The following is an 18,235-nucleotide window of genomic DNA, read 5'->3' as shown; positions in this document are numbered from 1 at the left end:
TGAGCAACATGCCAAGACCCCATCTCTCTAAAAAATAATAATCAATCAATCAATACAAAGAGAAGGTGAGGCCTGTGGAAGACAGAACAGGAAGGGCTGGAGTAGTCTGAGAGGAGGTCGGCTTCATCTGCTCAGCTTCATCTGCTCATTGAAGGATGGGGAAGGCCCAAGGAGCCCTGAAGGAGAGATGCTCCTCAGCCCCGCTGCGTGAGCCCTGGCCTCACGCACTGCGGCCCTGCGCAGATGCCTGTGGAGTCCTGGCTGCAGCCTGCTTGTCTGCATGAGCACCCCTTAAATGCTATGCCTGTGGAGCTCTCTGTAATGACTGTGGACCCCTCTGCCCTGAATGAGCATGCAGGCAGCAGCCCCACACTCCTTGACCTCACTTACTGTCTGTGGGGCTGCTCATCCTGCCCTGGTTCTCCCCGCCCTGATGCATGCAATGAATGCCAGAGGCCGCTTGTGTGTGCCTTCTGCTTGCCCCTCGAACTGCCCTCTGGGGCGGGTGGCAAATTAACACTCTGGTTCTTCTGTCTGAACACCCACCAGTCAAAAGGAGAAGTCAGAGCCCCCGAAGAGCGGAAGACAGAGCCCACCCAGCTGAAAACCAAGCGCCTGAGAGAGTACACTCTCAAATGCCACTCAAGCATGCCTCGCAACAACTCCTACGTCAACTTTGAACGTTTTGCCTGTGTGGTGGAAGATGTGGCTCGGGTGGACCTGGGATTCCATGCCCTGGTGGAGGCCAACGATACCATCCAGGACGATGTGGAGGCCCTGGTCTCCATCTTCAATGAGAAGGAAGCTTGGTACCGAGAGGAGAACGAGAGCACCCGGCACGACCTGTCCCAGCTCAGGTATGAGTTCCGCAAGGTAGAGTCATTGAAGAAGCTGCTGCGAGAAGACATCCAGGCCACGGGATCTAGCCTCGGAAGCGTGGCCAGGAAACTGGACCATCTGCAAACCCAGTTTGAGATTCTGAGGCAGGAGTTCTCCGCAGACCTGCAATGGATCCAGGAGCTGGTGGGCAGCTTCCAGCTGGAGAGTGGGAGCTCCGAGGGCCTGGGCTCCGTATTCCACCAGGACACCAGTGAACCCTTGTCAGAGCTGCTCAGCAGATCATGCACTGAGGAAGTTCTGGCCGGCTGGAAGCTCTGATCACCAGAATCTAGTCAGTGATGCATTCCAAGAGGTTTGCAGAAGCATGTTGTCCTGCATCCTGCTGCAGCATCCAGCTAGAATTATCCTGCAGGGGTGTGTGTCTGTAGTGTAGCCTTCCACCCTCTCCACAGAATCCAGAATCGCTGAGGTGCCAGTTCATTCTTCATTCTGCACCTCCCCTCACCAATCTGGTTTTCTGGGAGGATGCTGGCAGGGCAGCCAAGCTGTTAAAACAATTAGAGAGTGAATACCCCTCAGGGTCCCCTTCTCCAGAGGGAGAATGGCTGGCCCTGGAGAGTTGCTTGAGAATTGATTTGTGATGAAGGATTTGTTCACATCTCACTCTCTGCCTACATACCTTATGGACTCTAGATCTTGGGTAATATTTGAGTTAATTCGGAATAACTAAGTCAGCATGGTGCTTTCCTGCTACAGAAGCAGGGATTTAAAATGCATAGAGAAAATAATATTGCCTTTCGTTTGCATTGATTTTTCACTTACCGTGCACTTATGTCTGACAAATGACCTCACTTGATCCTTAAAAGAACTCAGTGAGATAGGAAGGTGGGTGGCATTATTATTATTATGATTATTTCCATGTAACTGATGAGAAAATTGACTCAGAGAGGGAAAATGATATAGTTAATCAATACAGATGAAACAGAAACCCAGGATTCCCATCTCTAAGATGAGGTATATGGGAGAAAGTAGTAAGGCTTTGCTGTAAATAGCTACCTTAATATTAAAGTCCAGGTCCCAGAGGCAAAGTAAGCAACTTCATGCATTCTGCCAGGTGTAGGTGCAATGCATACACCTGCAGATGATTGTCCCAGGAGCTCTGTCCCAGAAGGTACAGTCATTGTCCCTGCTCAGCCGTGTCTCTGTCTGAAGACCAGTCTGCAAGTAGGAGAGAAGGAAAGAAGGAGTCTTCCCATTCCCCACCCTTTTCCCTCTTCTGGCTAATGGCCCCAACTTTGTGTCAAGAATAAAGACCAGAAGGTCCTCAACAGGAGGTTCCTTTTCTTATATACCTAGGCCATTGGGCCTTGAAGGCCTAAGAAATTCCATGAGGGTTTTTGAAAAGGGCGAATGTAAAGATGAGGAAGCACAAGGCCACATGGTCCTTTCATGACCCAAAGCTTTGAGCACCCCTCCCCAAGGATGATAAGATCTCATCTCCCTTTTTCTGGGGAAGGGGACAGTCAACCAACTCATATCAACAGAGCTTGGCATAGGAGCCCATTGCTGAGCTAGAAGCTTGTGGGTGGGGCATAACTTGTATAGTTCAAAGTGTCTTCACAGCCTCACAAAACATCCCTATCTTACAGGCAGACTAAATGATATTCCCAATTTAGAGATGAGGAAACAGACAGAGGATGGGATTTTCCCAAGGTCACATCATTATGGCAAAAGTAGAGGCCTTCTGATGACAAGTCTGTTGCTCTTTCTGCTTCCCCTGGCTGCGCCAGGCTCCAGAGGTTTACTGCCTGCTTGTGGGGGCAGCTCATACCTGGATTCATCCATCCATTTACAAATTATACTTAGGCATCAACCAACTGCCAGTTGCCTGGCTTGACTCTGGGGATACAATGTTGAGTAAAAACAGGCCTGATTCCTGCCTCACGGAGTGCTCAGTCCAGCGAAGGATTTGAACATTGATCAAGAATCACAGAAAGGTAGAGCTGCAGCTTGTGTTTATGCTGGGAGAGAAGCACGTAGTGCTGCAGGGGCCTGCCGTCGGGGTCTGACAGCGTCGGGGGAAGTGTCCTGAAGAGTGACACTGGAACGGAGATCAGCTAAGCCAACCAGGGAGAGAGAAGTTTCCCAACAGAGCCACCATGCCAGGGCTCTGTGATGAGAGGCGATGTGGAAGGTTGAGAATGCGAGGATTGAAAGCTGGAGGGGAGAGAATGGAATATAGTGTGGAAATGACCAGAGAACAGGCAGGACCAGCAGGGCTTTGGCCATGTAGAAGAACTCTGCCTTTATCCCGAAAGTCAAGGGAAGCCAGCAGGTTCCCGGTGCTGGGGAGGGAATGCCTCATGAACAGCTCAGATAGGAAGTGGTTTAGGACAAGACAGGAAAGTTTCATCTCATGAAACCATTTCTTCAAAATCCTATCTCCTTTTCTATTCACATGAAGGATCATTTCAAATATCATATACAATATTTGTAACAGAAACTTTCTTCATCACTTATGAGAAACCATGGTGATAAGATGCGTCATCATTTTATGGACCACTAAGAAAAAAAGCCTAAGATGGGGAGTCTAATAGGAACCTCCCTCTACCCCCACCAAATAAAGCTGTGATGCCCTCAGTGAGAGGGTAAATGAGAAAGGGGGAGCAAGGAAACCTGTGTGTCTCAACCTTGACACTGAGTGGGGGTGAAAAATCCTCCCCTGAGAACAGGAGTCCCAAGCCGGTGGTACTCATGCAGGTTGCTTTCTGAATTTGTACAATCAGTGTGATCCAAAAGAACATCAAGCAGAGAATGTAACGTCTGACAGTCTGAGGCTGGGTAGCCCTGGACGGCTAGCAGAAACAGTACTGTCCTCTTCCGGAGCACCTGCCTTCTCTCCAGGCCAACAGTAAGAATATGATACCATCGTTTGGGAGATGCCTCCTGACTTCAGAGATCCAAAAATGTACATCTTGGAACCAATGAAAGATGACAAAAGCTCCGTTTCCTACATCCCACCCAAGAGAATTGGTTCAAATGACCCATCTACAGTCTCTGCAAGGTCTTACCTGCACGGTCACAGGAAGTTGTATACATGTTTGGTGCTGAGACAATGCAAATATTAAATGTCCCTTTGGTCATGTTAACACAACTTTACCTTCACACAGCCAGGTTTCTAAGGAGAGGAAGCCACTGATGGGGCAACACAGCGCAAGCTCTTTGGTGAAGGTCAAAATAGAATGCAGGCCCAGTGTGGTGGCTCACGCCTGTAATCCCAGCACCTTGGGAGGCCGAGGTGGGTGGATCAAATGAGGTCAGGAGTGCGAGACCAGCCTGGCCAACATGGAGAAACCCTGTCTCTACTAAAGATATAAAAATTAGCTGGGCGTGGTGGTGGGTGTCTATAGGGCCAGCTACTCAGGACACTCGGGAGGCTGAGGCAGGAGAATCTCTCGAACCTGGAAGGTGGAGGTTGCAGTGAGCCAAGATTGCACCACCGCACTCCAGGCTGGGTGACAGAGTGAGACTCTGTCTCAAAAAATAAAAATAGAACACAGTAAAAAAGTAAAATATCAGCAATGATTTGAATGGGGGAAATTGGGAAAAGGGAGGGAAAAGTGGTTATTTTAGAATCGTGATCAGTTACACACAGCACTGAGAGTCACCCGTTTAGTTGGCCCCAAGCTGGACTCCAAACTCTAAGTGGTTTTCCTTACAGCAGTGAGATTGTCCTGTCTGTGCTCACGTCCAGTTATTGTAACTGCTTCTCACTTAGACGTGTCATAAACAGGCCTTTCTCTGTACAAAGAGCTTCTAAAGACAAAGAGAGTTGAGAAATGCCCCCAAGTCTTTTGGGGAAAGCAGAGGAGACCGTGACCTTCTTCTGTGTCCTGGCCAGCCGAAGTCCCATCCTCCCATGGCATCGGAACCTGATGCTGGGGGAACCAGGGGGTCCTGTGGGATGCAGCCACAGGACCTGCTTATCTCTGCGCCCCACATGCCCTCAGCTGATTTTTTACAACAGTGTTGAGGGCTAACAATGGCGGGAAGGGCTATGGGAGTGGACTGTTTCGCTGGTGCCTAGAGGAGGGAAGGCTTGTGGGTGCTGCTCTGTGGGCAGCCCCTCTGCCATTGAGGATTTTTAATTCACTAAACTGCAGATTTTTTTGGGGGGGGCAGGGGTACAGCCTCACTGTGTTGTCCAGGCTGGAGTGCAGTGGCACGATCTTGGCTCACTCCAACCTCTGCCTCCCAGGTTCAAGCAATTGTCCTGCCTCGGTCTCCTGAGTAGCTGGAACTACAGGTGTGTGCCACCACGCCTGGCTAATTTTTGTATTTTAGTAGAGATGGGGTTTCACCATATTGGTCAGGCTGGTCTCGAACTCCTGACCTCAGGTGATCCACCCACCTCGGCCTCCCAAAGTGCTGGAATTACAGGCGTGAGCCACTGAGTCCAGCCCAGCCTGCAAATGAAAGGTCGGCTTCTGTGCTCTGTTCAAACACCATCCTGGGCTGTTTGGGAGGGGAAAGTGAGTGTATGACATTGCCCTGAATAATGATCCTCAAGGAAGCTGGCGAGCTGGCCCTTGGGGAAGGCAGCTGCCTGTCCCTGCTGTGAGGCAGGTGCTCACAGCCTAGCTTTGCCTGACTGTGTCTCAGAAGGTGGGGTGATGGTTTGGTAATTTTGATTCTGCAGCTGCGGGAGCCTGGCAGTGAAGGGAATGAGCAGAGAAATAATGGCAGAAAGAGTCGGAGTCTCCCCCATGGGCCCCCTCCCCACCCCTGCAGGTGATCATGAAGATGGTGGCTTCCTACCTCACTCCATCACGCAGCACAGGTGGCCCGGCCCATGCTGGAGGTGGCTGTGTGCTCAGCTGTCACCCCTACTGTCAACTTTCTGTAAATGTCTGTGGAACTGGATGCCGTTTTTCCTTGGTCTGTGAAATTCTTGACCCCACAGTGGGCATGTTCACGTTGCAGAAGGGTCCAGTGCCATTGAACAAACACTGATTGTGCTCTGGCTCGGGGAGGTTACAGACAAGGACAAGACAACCTCAAATAAAAGACTCAGTGTCTGGGGCAGATGGGGACCCAGCCAACTAGATGGGAAAAGCTGTGGTGAGTGATAAAATAGAGCTTCCTCATCTCCTAGGAATCAAAGGAGAGAGGAATTCTGATTGAGAAAGGGTAAGCGGGTGGCAGAGAAAAGAGGCCTTCCCAGGGACTCTGTCCCCACCAGTGACCACCCCCTTCCACCCCCAAACTGTGTCCCTTGAGGAAGGCATGAGTGAAATCTGGAAGGGCGGGGGGATGAGCCCAGACTGGGGTTGGGAACTTGGAACAGTTGAATGGAGATTAAAGAGAGGGAGATGACAGAGATTTAAAAGAGAGTTTTAAACTTTTTGTTATGGTCCCCTCAGCAGGAAAATTGTCAAAACTTGCACAGAAGTACAAGGAATGGGATAGTGGATTCCAGGACCCATGACCCCGCTCCAGCAAGAATCAAGTCATGCGGGTCCTCTTTCATTCATCTCTCCCATTACTTTTCTTCTGGGGTATTTTAAAGCAAACTTCAGACTTATGTAACTCATAAATTCTCCAGCATAAATCTCTGCTAAGGATTTTCTTCTTCTTCTTCTTCTTCTGTTTTTTTTTTTTTTTTTTTTTTTTTTTTTTTGAGACAGAGGTTCACTCTTGTCGCCTAGGCTGGAGTGTAATGGCGCTATCTTGGCTCACTGCAACCTCCACCTCCCAGGTTCAAGCAATTCTTCTCCTGCCTCAGCCTCCCGAGTAGCTTAGATTACAGGCACCCACCACCACACCTGGCTAGTTTTTGTATTTTTAGTAGAGATGGGATTTCACCATGTTGGCCAGGCTAGTCTTGAACTCCTGACCTCAGGTGATCTGCCTGCCTCGGCCTCCCAAAGTACTGGGATTACAAGCATGAGCCACTGCACCCAGCCAGGACTTTCTTTTTAATATAACCCCGTGCCATTATCACACCTGACAAAATCAGCGGTAGTTCCTTTATCTCACCTGAATTCCCACTCCATACTCACATGTCCCCACCACTCCCAACAGTGTCCCATTACAGCTGGTTTGTTCAAATCAGGATCCAAACAGTCCACATGTGGCATTTGGTTGCTATGTCTCTCAAGTCTCTTGGGTTTTATAACAGTACAAAAGGAAGAACGTTTGGAGCTTTTCCTGGGGAGAAAAATTGCTCAGAAAACTGATGGTCCCATAGAAGAAGAATAAAAAAGAGAGCGTATCCATGTCGAGACCTAACTCAGAAAAGTGAGACCAGGCCAAGCAAGGAAAGGGACATTTCTGCCTCCTTCCACTGGCTTGTTCACTGTAGGGGACAGCCTGCAGGCTCACAGCCTTTCTGCAGTTCCCCCTCCCACTTAGGAGGAGGCAGAGACTCAAGCCTCCCACAAGCCCTATGTGCTCCTTTCCTGGGAAAACAGGTGGGTGAAGGCAGAAGAGCCCAGGCTTCAGCCATCAAAACAGCCAGTGAAGGGAAGGGGTGGAGGGGTGCCACCTGTAAAACTCCATTGAGGGAAGGGCAGCGGGAGGGGTCCTGGGCAGGAGAGAAGTGGGTGTGAGAGTGCCCTTGGTTTCACTGGAGTAAGGGGCTGGAGAGATGGCACAGATGGGGGTTGGAGGTGCAATCTGCTTGCAGTTCCCAAAGGAGGCCTAGTATCTAGAGAAAATCGTTGTGTGTGGGGTGGAGCTGGGGGAGTCGCCTCTTCTGTAAAGCCAGGATTCCTTTTTCATGCCTTAGCAGCAGCTGCTGCTTCCTGCCCCTGCCTGTGGATGTTGGTACTGACCTGGCACACCCCACTGGACTTTTTCAAAGGCATTTGCAGCTGCATAAACAAAACTTGACTATCCCACAGTTTTCTGTCTTTTTGCTTCCCTTTTGGACATTTTTCCAAGACACCAAACACACTCCTAGGAGCCTGGTCAGAATCACCGGGACTCCCTGGTATCACAGATGGACCACAAGGCCGGAAGGCGGGCACTTTCTGTTTGCAGGGAGGGGCGGTCAGGAGAAGGCAGGACACAGTTCCATCTCCCCCTCACACCCTCACTTGAATCAAAAGTATTTGTGCCACATTCCCTCTGGGAACAATTGTGCTGCAGAATTTTCACCTCTGCTGCAGAATTTACATGTTTCCAGGCTGAGATGTCAGCATCAGCGTTTAGTGAGGCTCTTAACAACCAGGAAGGCCCATTGATTAGGAAAGGCCAGCCTGACAGATTGATAGCCCCGTGGCCGCCTCCTCAGGGTTGGTGCTGTTGTGTGTAGCTATAAACAGGGCCCTCAAAAGAATTGCATCACCTCCCATTAATAGCCTCTGGGAAGATGATCTCACCTGACATTTTAGCTGGGCCCCTCTGCTCAGTGGCTGGCACTGCTTGACCAGGAGGCGGGTGGGATTCTCATTAACGAGATCCCCCACACCTGCATGTTGACCTTCCAGCCATGGGCTTAGCTCTTCCTCCCCTGGGTGAGGGTGCCAATCAGTAAGTGGACAAAAAGAAATCTCTTCTCCTCCAGAGTCTACTAATCCCATCTCAGCAAACTCTCCTTGAGAGGTGCAAGTGCCCCTGTGAGGGTTATGCTCAAAGATCATTCATGCCCAAGAGAATTGCAGACGTCAGTGAAGTTACAGTTAGAAACGGTTGATGGGTTGGGGAGGGTGCTAAGCACCTTGGAAAGGAAATTCTAGGAGCTTGGAGGTATGAGGGAGAGAGGACTAACAAAAAGCAAGCAGTCAGCCCTCCCTACCTGCAAGTTCCACATCCTCAGATTCAATCAACCACAGATCAAAAATGTGCAAAAAGTAAAAAAGATAACGTTACAATAATAAATGCAAATAATACAGTGTGATAACTATTTACATAGCATTTACATCATATTTGCTATTATAAGTAATTTAGAGAAGATTTAAAGCATTAGGGGAGGGTATGTGTAGGTTACATGCAAATACCACACCATTTTCTAATACGGGACTTGAGCATCCATAGATTTTCGTATCTGTGGCAGTCCTAGAACCAACCCTCCAAGGATACTGAAGAGTGAATGTGAATAAATACAGAACAGAATATCAGGTAGCACCACGTGTAATGAAGATTTAGTACTCCGGCATAGTGAGTCATGGGGGCAGTTGGGTTGCTACTTTATATAGGGTGGTCAAGGAAGGCTTCCCTGAGGAGATAACATTTGAGCAAAGACTTGAACAAAGTGACAAAGTGAATATAGGAGGGAGCAAGGGCAAAGACCCGGAGACTTTGGATTCACAGACCAGCAAGTGGACCTGTGTGATGGGAGCCAAATGGACAGGAAGGAGAGAGGTAGAAAATCCGGGTGGAGGGTGCAGGCCTTGAGGGTCTCCATGAGCTCATGGGGATGTATAGAGAGCACGGGGAAGCCACTGGAAGGCTTGGAGAAGGAAAAAGGCAAGGTCTTCAGCACAGATTTGTCACCCTCCACCTACTTTTGTGCCTCCCTTCCAGGGGGGACTAGACCCAGGGCTGGGCTCGCAGGTGCACAGAGTGGGTGGGTGACAGTTAAAGACAGGATCTAGAAGACTGGACATGGCCTGGTGGTTCCTCTGGCAGCCTCATCCTTTTCTCTTCCCATTCCTTGTCTTTCTCCTTCCCCTCCTGTCTTTCCTTCTGCACTCTTTGGCCCAAAGCACTGTGCTTCAGTTTCGAGGGTGAATAGCCCCTGGTTTCTCATCTCCCATCCACTTCTAGGTGGCATGCACTCCCCGTCCAGCTCCGGGTCACCCCAACCCCTGTCCCTGGACCTCTACATCCTGCTGACTCCTGGGCAGGGCCATGGGGAGCCTTTGTGCCCTGACACCCTTTCAAAGTGGTGTGACTGGGCTGACCAGGTGACCTGGGCCCCTCATCAGTGGGAGTAAGTAGGTCCCAGGTCCTGGGATTTCATTCCAACTTGTCTCTCCAACAGCTCAGGGAAACGACTTAACCGTACAACTATTAAGCACTCACTGTTGTAGGTTCCGGGTAGGGAGGAGAGTTGGGGTTGGGGCACTGACATAGACAGGAAGAAAGTCTGTGCCCTCCAGTCATTTTCCAGGAGTGGGGTGAGTCCTCTGCAAGGCTGACTGACAGGTGCTGGACTTAATAAAGGAGCACATGCTTTGTTCATGTCAGGGAGGGAGACATGATTTTCTGAAATTTGTCTTGGAGGAGATCATGTCTGAAATTGGGCTTTGAAATACTTGAAGGCCTTCCAGGGGGATGGGCGGCAGGGGCTGCCATGGGATGGACCTCCTGCCAGAGGGTGCCAGCTCCAGAGCAGTGTGGCCGGCAGTGTGCACTGGCTTTCTTCTGGTGCCTGATGCCATGATGAAAAATCAAGCATGGAGGTGTGCTCGGAGCATGGTCAGGAGACAAGACCCGCACTTGGGAATCAACAAGCAAGCTCGCTTAGCATTCACCAGATGCCCAATGAGGCATTGCGGCAGGAAGGCTATCAGAGCACAGAGAAAACCAGAGCTGCCCAGGACCTTTGGAATCATTCTAGGCAGTTCATTTTCTTGAGGTCATGGGGGCCTTTGAGATTCAATAAAAGCCGTCAATGCTCCTCCAAAGAAATGCGTGTCTGTACATACACACTAAATTTTAAAATTTGAGTTATAATTTATATACCATAAAATTCACCATTTTAAAACGTACAATTCAGTGGTTTTTAGTATACTCACAAGGTTGTGTAACCGTTATCACTATCTAATTCCAGAATGTTTACATTACCCCAGGAAGAAATGTCATACCCTTTAGTAGCCATTCCCCGTTCTCCCCTTTCCCTGGCCCCTGGCAGCTACCCATCTGCTTTGTTTCTAAGGATATGTCTGTTCTGGACATTTTATTTAAATTGAATCACAGCAGGTAGCCTTTTGTGTCTGGCTTTTTTCATTTAACATAATGTTTTTAAAGTTCATCCGTGTTGTAAAATGTATTGGACTCAATTTTTTATGAATAGTATTTCTGACTAATATTCCTTTGTATGGATATAGCACATTTTGTTCACAGAACCCCTGAAACCTCTCTTGATTTCAGAAAACCTTATTTAGGCCGGGCGCGGTGGCTCAAGCCTGTAATCCCAGCACTTTGGGAGGCCGAGACGGGCGGATCACGAGGTCAGGAGATCGAGACCATCCTGGCTAACACAGTGAAACCCCGTCTCTACTAAAAATACAAAAACTTAGCCGGGCGAGGTGGCAGGCGCCTGTAGTCCCAGCTACTCGGGAGGCTGAGGCAGGAGAATGGCGTGAACCGGGAGGCGGAGCTTGCAGTGAGCTGAGATCCGGCCACTGCACTCCAGCCTGGGTGACAGAGCGAGACTCCGTCTCAAAAAAAAAAAAAAAAAAAAAAAAGAAAACCTTATTTTACAAAAGGGGGGAGTTGAAGAGGGAATGGAGAAGGCAGGAAAGCTCACTATAACTTTTTACTATGTATTGAGTGGTGCTGGGCTAAGCACTTTATATATGTGTGATCATCTAATTCTTAACCCTGTGACATATTATAATCCCCATATTACAGATGGGGAAACTGAGGCTCAGAGAAACCATCCCAAGCTTCTTGGAGAAGTCAAGATTTAAGCTGAGCTTTGACTGCCAGCCTGTGAAAAGCAACTGCACATCCTGTCACCTCTTGACTTTCATCAAAGCCCTTATTTCCTTCCATTTATTTTTTAATGGAGTATGAATTCCCTATCTACCAACAAGGCATTTGTTTTGCTAAGCCCAGAATCGCCCCAGTGCCCAGAAGGCATCCCAGACTGCCGTAAAATGACCCTCTCCCCAAAGTGATGTGTGACTGAAGCCCCTGCCTCCTGCCGTTCCCCTTCAGGAGCTGCTGAGCCTCCAGCCGAGGCTGTCTGTGTGTCAGGCTGTGGTAATAATAGCTGAGAGGCATCTCCTGAACAGCTGAGACATGTGTAGCTGTTGCCCTGACTGTGATGCTCCCACCGTGTGCCCCGCCTGGTGGGGAGATGCCAGGGTCAAGCCAAGGGCGGTGGGCATGCGGTGGGTGGGGGGTTCTGCGGCGAGGAGGGTGGCTGCTGTCTGAAGCCCAGCAGCAGCTGCCATGCTCTGCTTTGTCTCTCAGCCGGTGGACAACCAGCAAGCCATGGTGCGCAGGGAGTCTGTGGTCAATCTGGAGAATTTCAAGAAGCAGTATGTCCGCAGGCGGTGGAAGGTGTGTCCAGGGCTGGGGTGGCCCGGGGGACCTGGGCGGGGTTTCTGGCTCTCCTGGGTCTCCGTGCACATTCTCACCTGGGCGTTCCTTTCCTCTGCCTCCCTCAGCTCTCCTTCAGCATCGTGTCCCTGTGCAACCACCTCACCCGCTCGCTGATGAAGAAGGTGCACCTGAGGCCAGATGAGGACCTGGTGGGTAAATGCATGCCCTCTTCTTGGGCAGAATTCTGGGGTAGCCTGGAGCTCAGGGATGAGTGAGTTCCCTTTCCCCTCGCAAGGCAGGTGGGTGTTCACTGTTGCCAGCCAGTTCTGCTGGCCCAGTCCTCCTCTTCCCTGAAGGCTGAAGTATGATCTCAGAGGAATGTGGGGACCTCTGGGTGGTGCCGGGAGGGAAGGGCCGATGCGGCAGCATGAACTCCTGGAGGATCTCCCATCCTTTCCTGGTGGGCCTTCAGAGGGGCCGCTGCTGCCGGCTGACCACAGACAACCTCAAACGTATTTCTGACACAACCCAAAAGCTGCTTTAGAATGGGAGCTTTACATTCTCTTTTCCATATTTCCATTTCTGCTTTGCTTCAGATTACCATCATCATAATATTTAGACAAGATCTTATATTTGATTGCTTTATTGCCATTTTGTATATATTTAAAAGGAGTAGCTCATAACAGAATATACTGGTGAAGAGGGTGGCCTCTGGAGTCAGACTGCCAGGATTCAAATCTGCCACTTACTGTGTGACCTTGAGGAAATTACTTAACCTCTCTGTGCTGAGATTTCATCATTTGTAAAATAAGGTTAATAATAGTTCCTAAAGGTTAAATAATGACATATTCTTTTTTTTTTTTTTTTTTTTTTTTAAAGACAGATTTTCACTCTTCTTGCCCAGGCTGGAGTACAATGGTGCAATCTCGGCTCACCACAACCTCCACCTCCCGGGTTCAAGCGATTCTCCTGCCTCAGCCTCTCGAGTAGCTGGGATTACAGTCATGCGCCACCACACCCAGCTAATTTTGTATTTTTAGTAGAGACAGGGTTTCTCCATGTTGGTCAAGCTGGTCTTGAACTCTCAACTTCAGGTGATCTGCCCAGGTGATCTGCCCACCTTGGCCTCCCAAAGTGCTGGGATTACAGGCATGAGCCACCGTGCCCGGCCAATAATGACATGTTCTTACAGCCTGGTATGTAAGTGCTCAGTAAGTGTTAGCAATTATTGTTGTTGTTTAAAACCCTCCTGTAGGCTGGCCGTAGTGGTTCGTGCCTATAATCCCAGCACTTTGGGTGGCTGAGGCGGGAGGTTCACTTGAGTCCAGGAGTTAAAGACCAGCCTAGGCAACATAGTGAGACCCGGACTCTACAAAACAAAACAGACAAACAAACAAAATTAGCAGGGTATGGCGACACACACCTATAGTCCTAGCTACTCAGGGAGTTGAGGTGGGAGGATCACTTGAGCCCAGGAGTTAAAGGTTACAGTGAATTATGATCACGCCACTGCATTGCAGCCTGGGCAACAGAGCATGGCCCTACCTCTAAAGAAAATTAAATTTAAAAATTAAAAAAATAAAATCCTCCTGTAGACTTTAAAATGCAGTCGGTAGGGGTTCCCCGGACAGCCCTTCCCCCCGCTTACGGAGTGTGGTATAGGGTGCTCAGGACTGTCTGGGATGCCACGGGTCAGGACAGAAGGGGATGCGTTGCTCAGGGAAGGACTGGGAGGTGGGTGCATAAGAGGGCTGAACAGCCTCATGGTGCACGGCTAGACCCACGACAGCCCTGCTGTCCCCACTCCCTCCACACAGCCTGGGGTATTCTGTCTTCAGCGTGATCTCTTGCCAGCACTTGAGGATTTATGGCCCAGAGGCCCCAAACAACTGTGTGGCTTTGGCCAAGCCTTGTGCCTGCTCTGGCGGCTTTCCTCATCTCCTGTGAAGGGGATTGGACCACTGTCCCTCTGAGAATCCCTGATAATGACAAGCAGACTTCACCCAGCTTATTTTTTTACTGTTTGGCTCTGACTCATGCTAAAAAGTTGCTATTCGGCAGAGCTTGAGTTATTTTTATTGTTATAGCCGGGCTTGGTCTAGGATATTTGGCTAAAGTTGATCTTGACCTTGGATTTCCAGCTGGCTCAGGCTGGAGGAAGGGGAAGAGGCCCTGGGAGGATGAGTGGCAGATGGTGGGTATGCCTCGCAGGCTGAGCCACTGGCCCTGCTTCCCTGACAAATGCGATCTGTGGGGAGAGAGGACCAGAGTAATTGAGAAGAATGCCAATTTTTTTTTTTTTTTTTTGAGACAGAGTCTTACTCTGTCTCCCAGGCTGCAGTGCAGTGGCACCATCTCAGCTCACTGTGACCTCCACCTCCCAGGTTCAAGAGATTCTCCTGCCTTAGCCTCCTGATTAGCTGGGATTACAGGCCTGCACCACCATGCCCGACTAATTTTTGTATTTTTAGTGGAGATGGGGTTTTGCCATGTTGGCCGGGCTGGTCTCGAACCCCTGACCTCAGGTGATCCGCCCACCTCGGCCTCCCAAAATGGTGGGATTACAGGCGTGAGCCACCACGCCGAGCCAAAAAGAATGTCAATTTCTTTCCAAACTTTTGTTCTTGTACAAATATTCTTAAATAGTACTCTTTTTACTCAAACAGCAAGCATCATCAGCTCAAAGTTTCATCCTAGAAGTGGAAAAGGGTTGGGTCCCAGATATCTGTTATACAGTTTTCCCAAAGGGACTTTCTTTTAAAAAAAAAAAGAAGAAGAAGAAAAAAAAAAGGCCAGGCGCTGTGGCTCATGCCTGTAATCCCAGCACTTTGGGAGGCCAAGGCGGGTGGATCATGAGGTCAGGAGTTCGAGACCAGCCTGGCCAACATGGTGAAACCCCGTCTTTCCTAAAAATACAAAAATTAGCTGGGTGTGGTGGCACGTGCCTGTAATCCCGGCTACTCAGGAGGCTGAGGCAGGAGAACTGCTTGAACTGGGAGCCAGGAGGCGGAGGTTGCAGTGAGCCGATATCACGCCATTGCACTCCAGCCTAAGCAACAAGAGTGTAACTGTCTCAAAAAAAAAAAAAGCACTGGAATTGGACATTGGACAACAGATATTTTAGGACTGAAGTCATTGTGGATTAGTACTTCTTTTAATAATTTTAATAATTACATTAGATTATCAAGACTTGGATGAAAAGACATTTTGGCCTCAGGGTGGCTGCCTCAGCTCTGGTTTGCCATGTAGGAGCTGACAGACAGTACTTTAGACTCATTTCCTCTTTTATAAAAATGGAACTCAGAAGTCATTTCCCTGGAAAAACTGCTCGGCAAGGTGGCTAAAGGTGCAGCCCCTCAAAGAAGAAGGGGCATGGGATGGTGGCTGTCGGAGCATGGGGAGGACCCTGTGGCTCATGGCCATCCTCCAGTCTCTCTAGGCCAAGCTCAGGAGACCCAGCAGCCACAGACCACCCAGCCAAGTGGCCTTGATTATGTGGCAGCCTCAAGGGGAACTGGATGTAATTTTCTTTATTATAATTTGGCCTCTCCTGATGTCTGGTTTCCCTTAGATGCCCTGCTGCTTTCCTTCCTCCTGGGAGTGTCCTTCCTCAAAGTAGCTGGTCTAGCCGCATTTCAGATCCCTCCCCTCCCCCAACCCCTGGATGGCGCAACAGGCTTGCTTTCACCACCCACCTCCCTGGCTTGCAGGCCCCTGGCCCAGGTGAATCAACCCAGGTTGCCCAGCACAGCCCCATTCCTGGCATCTCATGATCCTCCTGCCCTGGACCTCTTTCTCTTTGTTTTCTCCAGAGGAACTGTGAGAGTGACACTGAGGAGGACATCGCCAGGAGGAAAGCCCTCCACCCGCGGAGGAGGAGCAGCACCTCCTAACTGGCCTGGCCTGCAGTGGCTGCCAGGGAAGTCTGGGCCCAGCGGCGCTCCCTTCTGTGCAGACTCTTGGACCTAGCTCAGCACCAGCACCCGGGTGTCCTGAGCACTTCGCAAGAGAGGTGGGCCCACAGAATTCAGAAGAGCTTGCAGGCAAGCCAGGAGACCCTGGGAGCTGTGGCTGTCTCCTGTGGAGGAGGCTCCGACTTTTCCAAAGCTCTTAATTCTCCATAAAATGGGCTTTCCTCTGTCTGCCATCCTCAGAGCCTGGGGTAGGGGTGTGGACTTAGGAAAACAATATAAAGGACATCCTCATCATCACGCGGTGAAGGTCAGACTCAGGCAGCCTTCCTCACAGGCTGAGGGGGTTCAGAACCAGCCTGGCCAAAAATTACACCAGGAAGACACAGTCCTCCCCACTGGGAACAGGGTGATTGAGGAAAGTGAACCTTGGGTGTGAGGGACCAATCCTGTGACCTCCCAGAACCACGGAAGCCAGGACGTCAGGCTGACCAACACCTCAGACCTTCTGAAGCAGCCCATTGCTGGCCCGCCATGTTGTAATTTTGCTCATTTTTATTAAACTTCTGGTTTACCTGATGCTCGGCTTCTTTTAGGGCTACTCCCATCTGATTTCCTTTAGCCCGTGTGCCTGTGACTCTGGGGGGGTACCCAGTGGGGTGCTGAGTGGACAGAATCTCAGAAGGTCCTCCTGAACTGTCCCCGCAGGCCTGCAGTGGGCCTGCCTCCTCCTTGCTTCCCTAACAGGAAGGTGTCCAGTTCAAGAGAATCCACCCAGAGACTGGGAGTGGTGGCTCATGCCTGTCATCCCTGCGCTTTGGCAGTCCGAGGCAGGGGAATTGCTTGAGCTCAGGAGTTGGAGACCACCCTGGGCAACATGGCAAAACCCAGTCTCTACAAAAAATACAAAAAATTAGCCAGGTGTAGTGGTAGCACCTGGCATCCCAGCTACTCCAGGGGCTGAGGCAAGAGCATTGCTTAAGCCCAGAAGGTCGAGGCTGCAGTGAGCTGAGATCACACCCCTGCACTCCAGCCTGGGTGACAGAGAGAGACCATATCCAAAAAAAATTTAAAAAAGGGTTGCCAGAGACGAGCATGCCCATGCTCCCTCTACCTCACTGCCACCACTCCTGCTGTTAGGGGCTGAGTGTGTCTCCCTAAAATTCCTATGTTGAAGTCTTAACCCTCGGTACCACAGAGTATCACTGTATTTGGAGATGGGGTCTTTAGAAAGGCACTTAAATTAAAATGAGCTCACTGGTGTGGGCCCCAATGCAATATAGTTGGTGTCCTTATAAGAAGGGGAGGTTAGGACACGCAGGAAAGGCCACACGAAGGCCCAGGAGTGGGAGGGGGAATAGCCATCAACAAACTAAGGAGGGGGGCTCAGAGGAAACCAACCCTGCTGACACCTCAGTCTTAGACTCTGGCCTCAAACATTGTAAAAAAATAAACTTCTGTCTTTTAAGCTACTCGGTCTGTGGTACTTTGTTATGGCAGCCCTAGCAAAATATACACCTGCCAACTACAGCCAAGATGGGGGCAGGAGAATCCCTAACGATGTGGGTGGAGAAGGGCAAAGAAGGATCCACGGGGAGAAGGGAGAGGAGAAAGAGACGGATGACCTGGGCCCTTGGAAATGGCAAGGGAAGCTCACTCAATGGCATCGAAATGTGGGCCCTGTTTCTCAGGCCACAAGAATGGCGTTGCTGAGCAGACTCAAGAGATGATCCATGGAAGTCAGAAATACAGTCAGGGCGAGGCCAGGAGGCTGGGAAAGTACATGGGAAGAGGCTGAAAGAGAAGTTTTAGAAGGTGAGGAAACTGAGCTGAGGAAGTGAGCCAGGGAGGAGAGAGGGGAAAACTATTACTAAAAGGAAACGGTCCTGGGGAAGGAGGTCCCAGTTCCCTTTGTCAGCAGACAGTGGATGGGTCCAGAGCAAAATGGCCCCACAGGAACAGCAAGGCAACCTAGTTTCACAAAAGTGTCCTGCCAGAGATGGAGTGAGCCCACAAGCTGGTTGCAGAAAGCTTAGCAGCTGACCTGGACTTCTCGAGCTTCCCCAGATCTCAGGTAGAAACAGTCCTGCGCCTCCCTCCACCCTGGAAGGATAGCAGAGGCCAAGAACTGCCGACTGTGGGCAAGGGCCCTGGGCCTGCAAGGGGCTCTTGGCTGTGGTTGGTTACATAAATCAGCAGGGCATGTTCTGGAACAGGGCTCACTGGGAGCTCCTAGGAAGTCAGTTATGGTAATGGGGTGG

General features: G+C 50.2%; 1 protein-coding gene across 17 annotated transcripts in view; it reads left to right on the top strand.

Annotated features, from left to right (window-relative positions):
* DAPK2 (death associated protein kinase 2) overlaps positions 1-17,446 on the top strand; it is a 140,314-nt gene extending 122,868 nt beyond the window's left edge. For 13 of the 17 annotated variants that reach the window (XM_077939550.1, XM_001106327.5, XM_077939560.1 and 10 more), the window contains 3 exons: positions 11,992-12,081; positions 12,189-12,272; positions 15,876-17,446. In XM_077939550.1, coding sequence (XP_077795676.1) covers positions 11,992-12,081; positions 12,189-12,237 — 139 coding nt within the window. In that variant the 3' untranslated portion in view covers positions 12,238-12,272; positions 15,876-17,446. Of the gene's footprint in view, positions 1-549; positions 2,169-11,991; positions 12,082-12,188; positions 12,273-15,634 lie in introns of those variants that run through there. The other 4 variants (XM_077939551.1, XM_077939549.1, XM_015142442.3 and 1 more) reach the window with 2 other exon arrangements.
* The last annotated feature ends 789 nt before the right edge of the window (positions 17,447-18,235 follow it).

Source organism: Macaca mulatta, chromosome 7 (assembly GCF_049350105.2).
Source record: "Macaca mulatta isolate MMU2019108-1 chromosome 7, T2T-MMU8v2.0, whole genome shotgun sequence".
Classification (NCBI taxonomy): domain Eukaryota; kingdom Metazoa; phylum Chordata; class Mammalia; order Primates; family Cercopithecidae; genus Macaca; species Macaca mulatta.
Note: the sequence above shows the minus strand (reverse complement) of the source record. Positions and strands in the feature narration are given on the sequence as shown.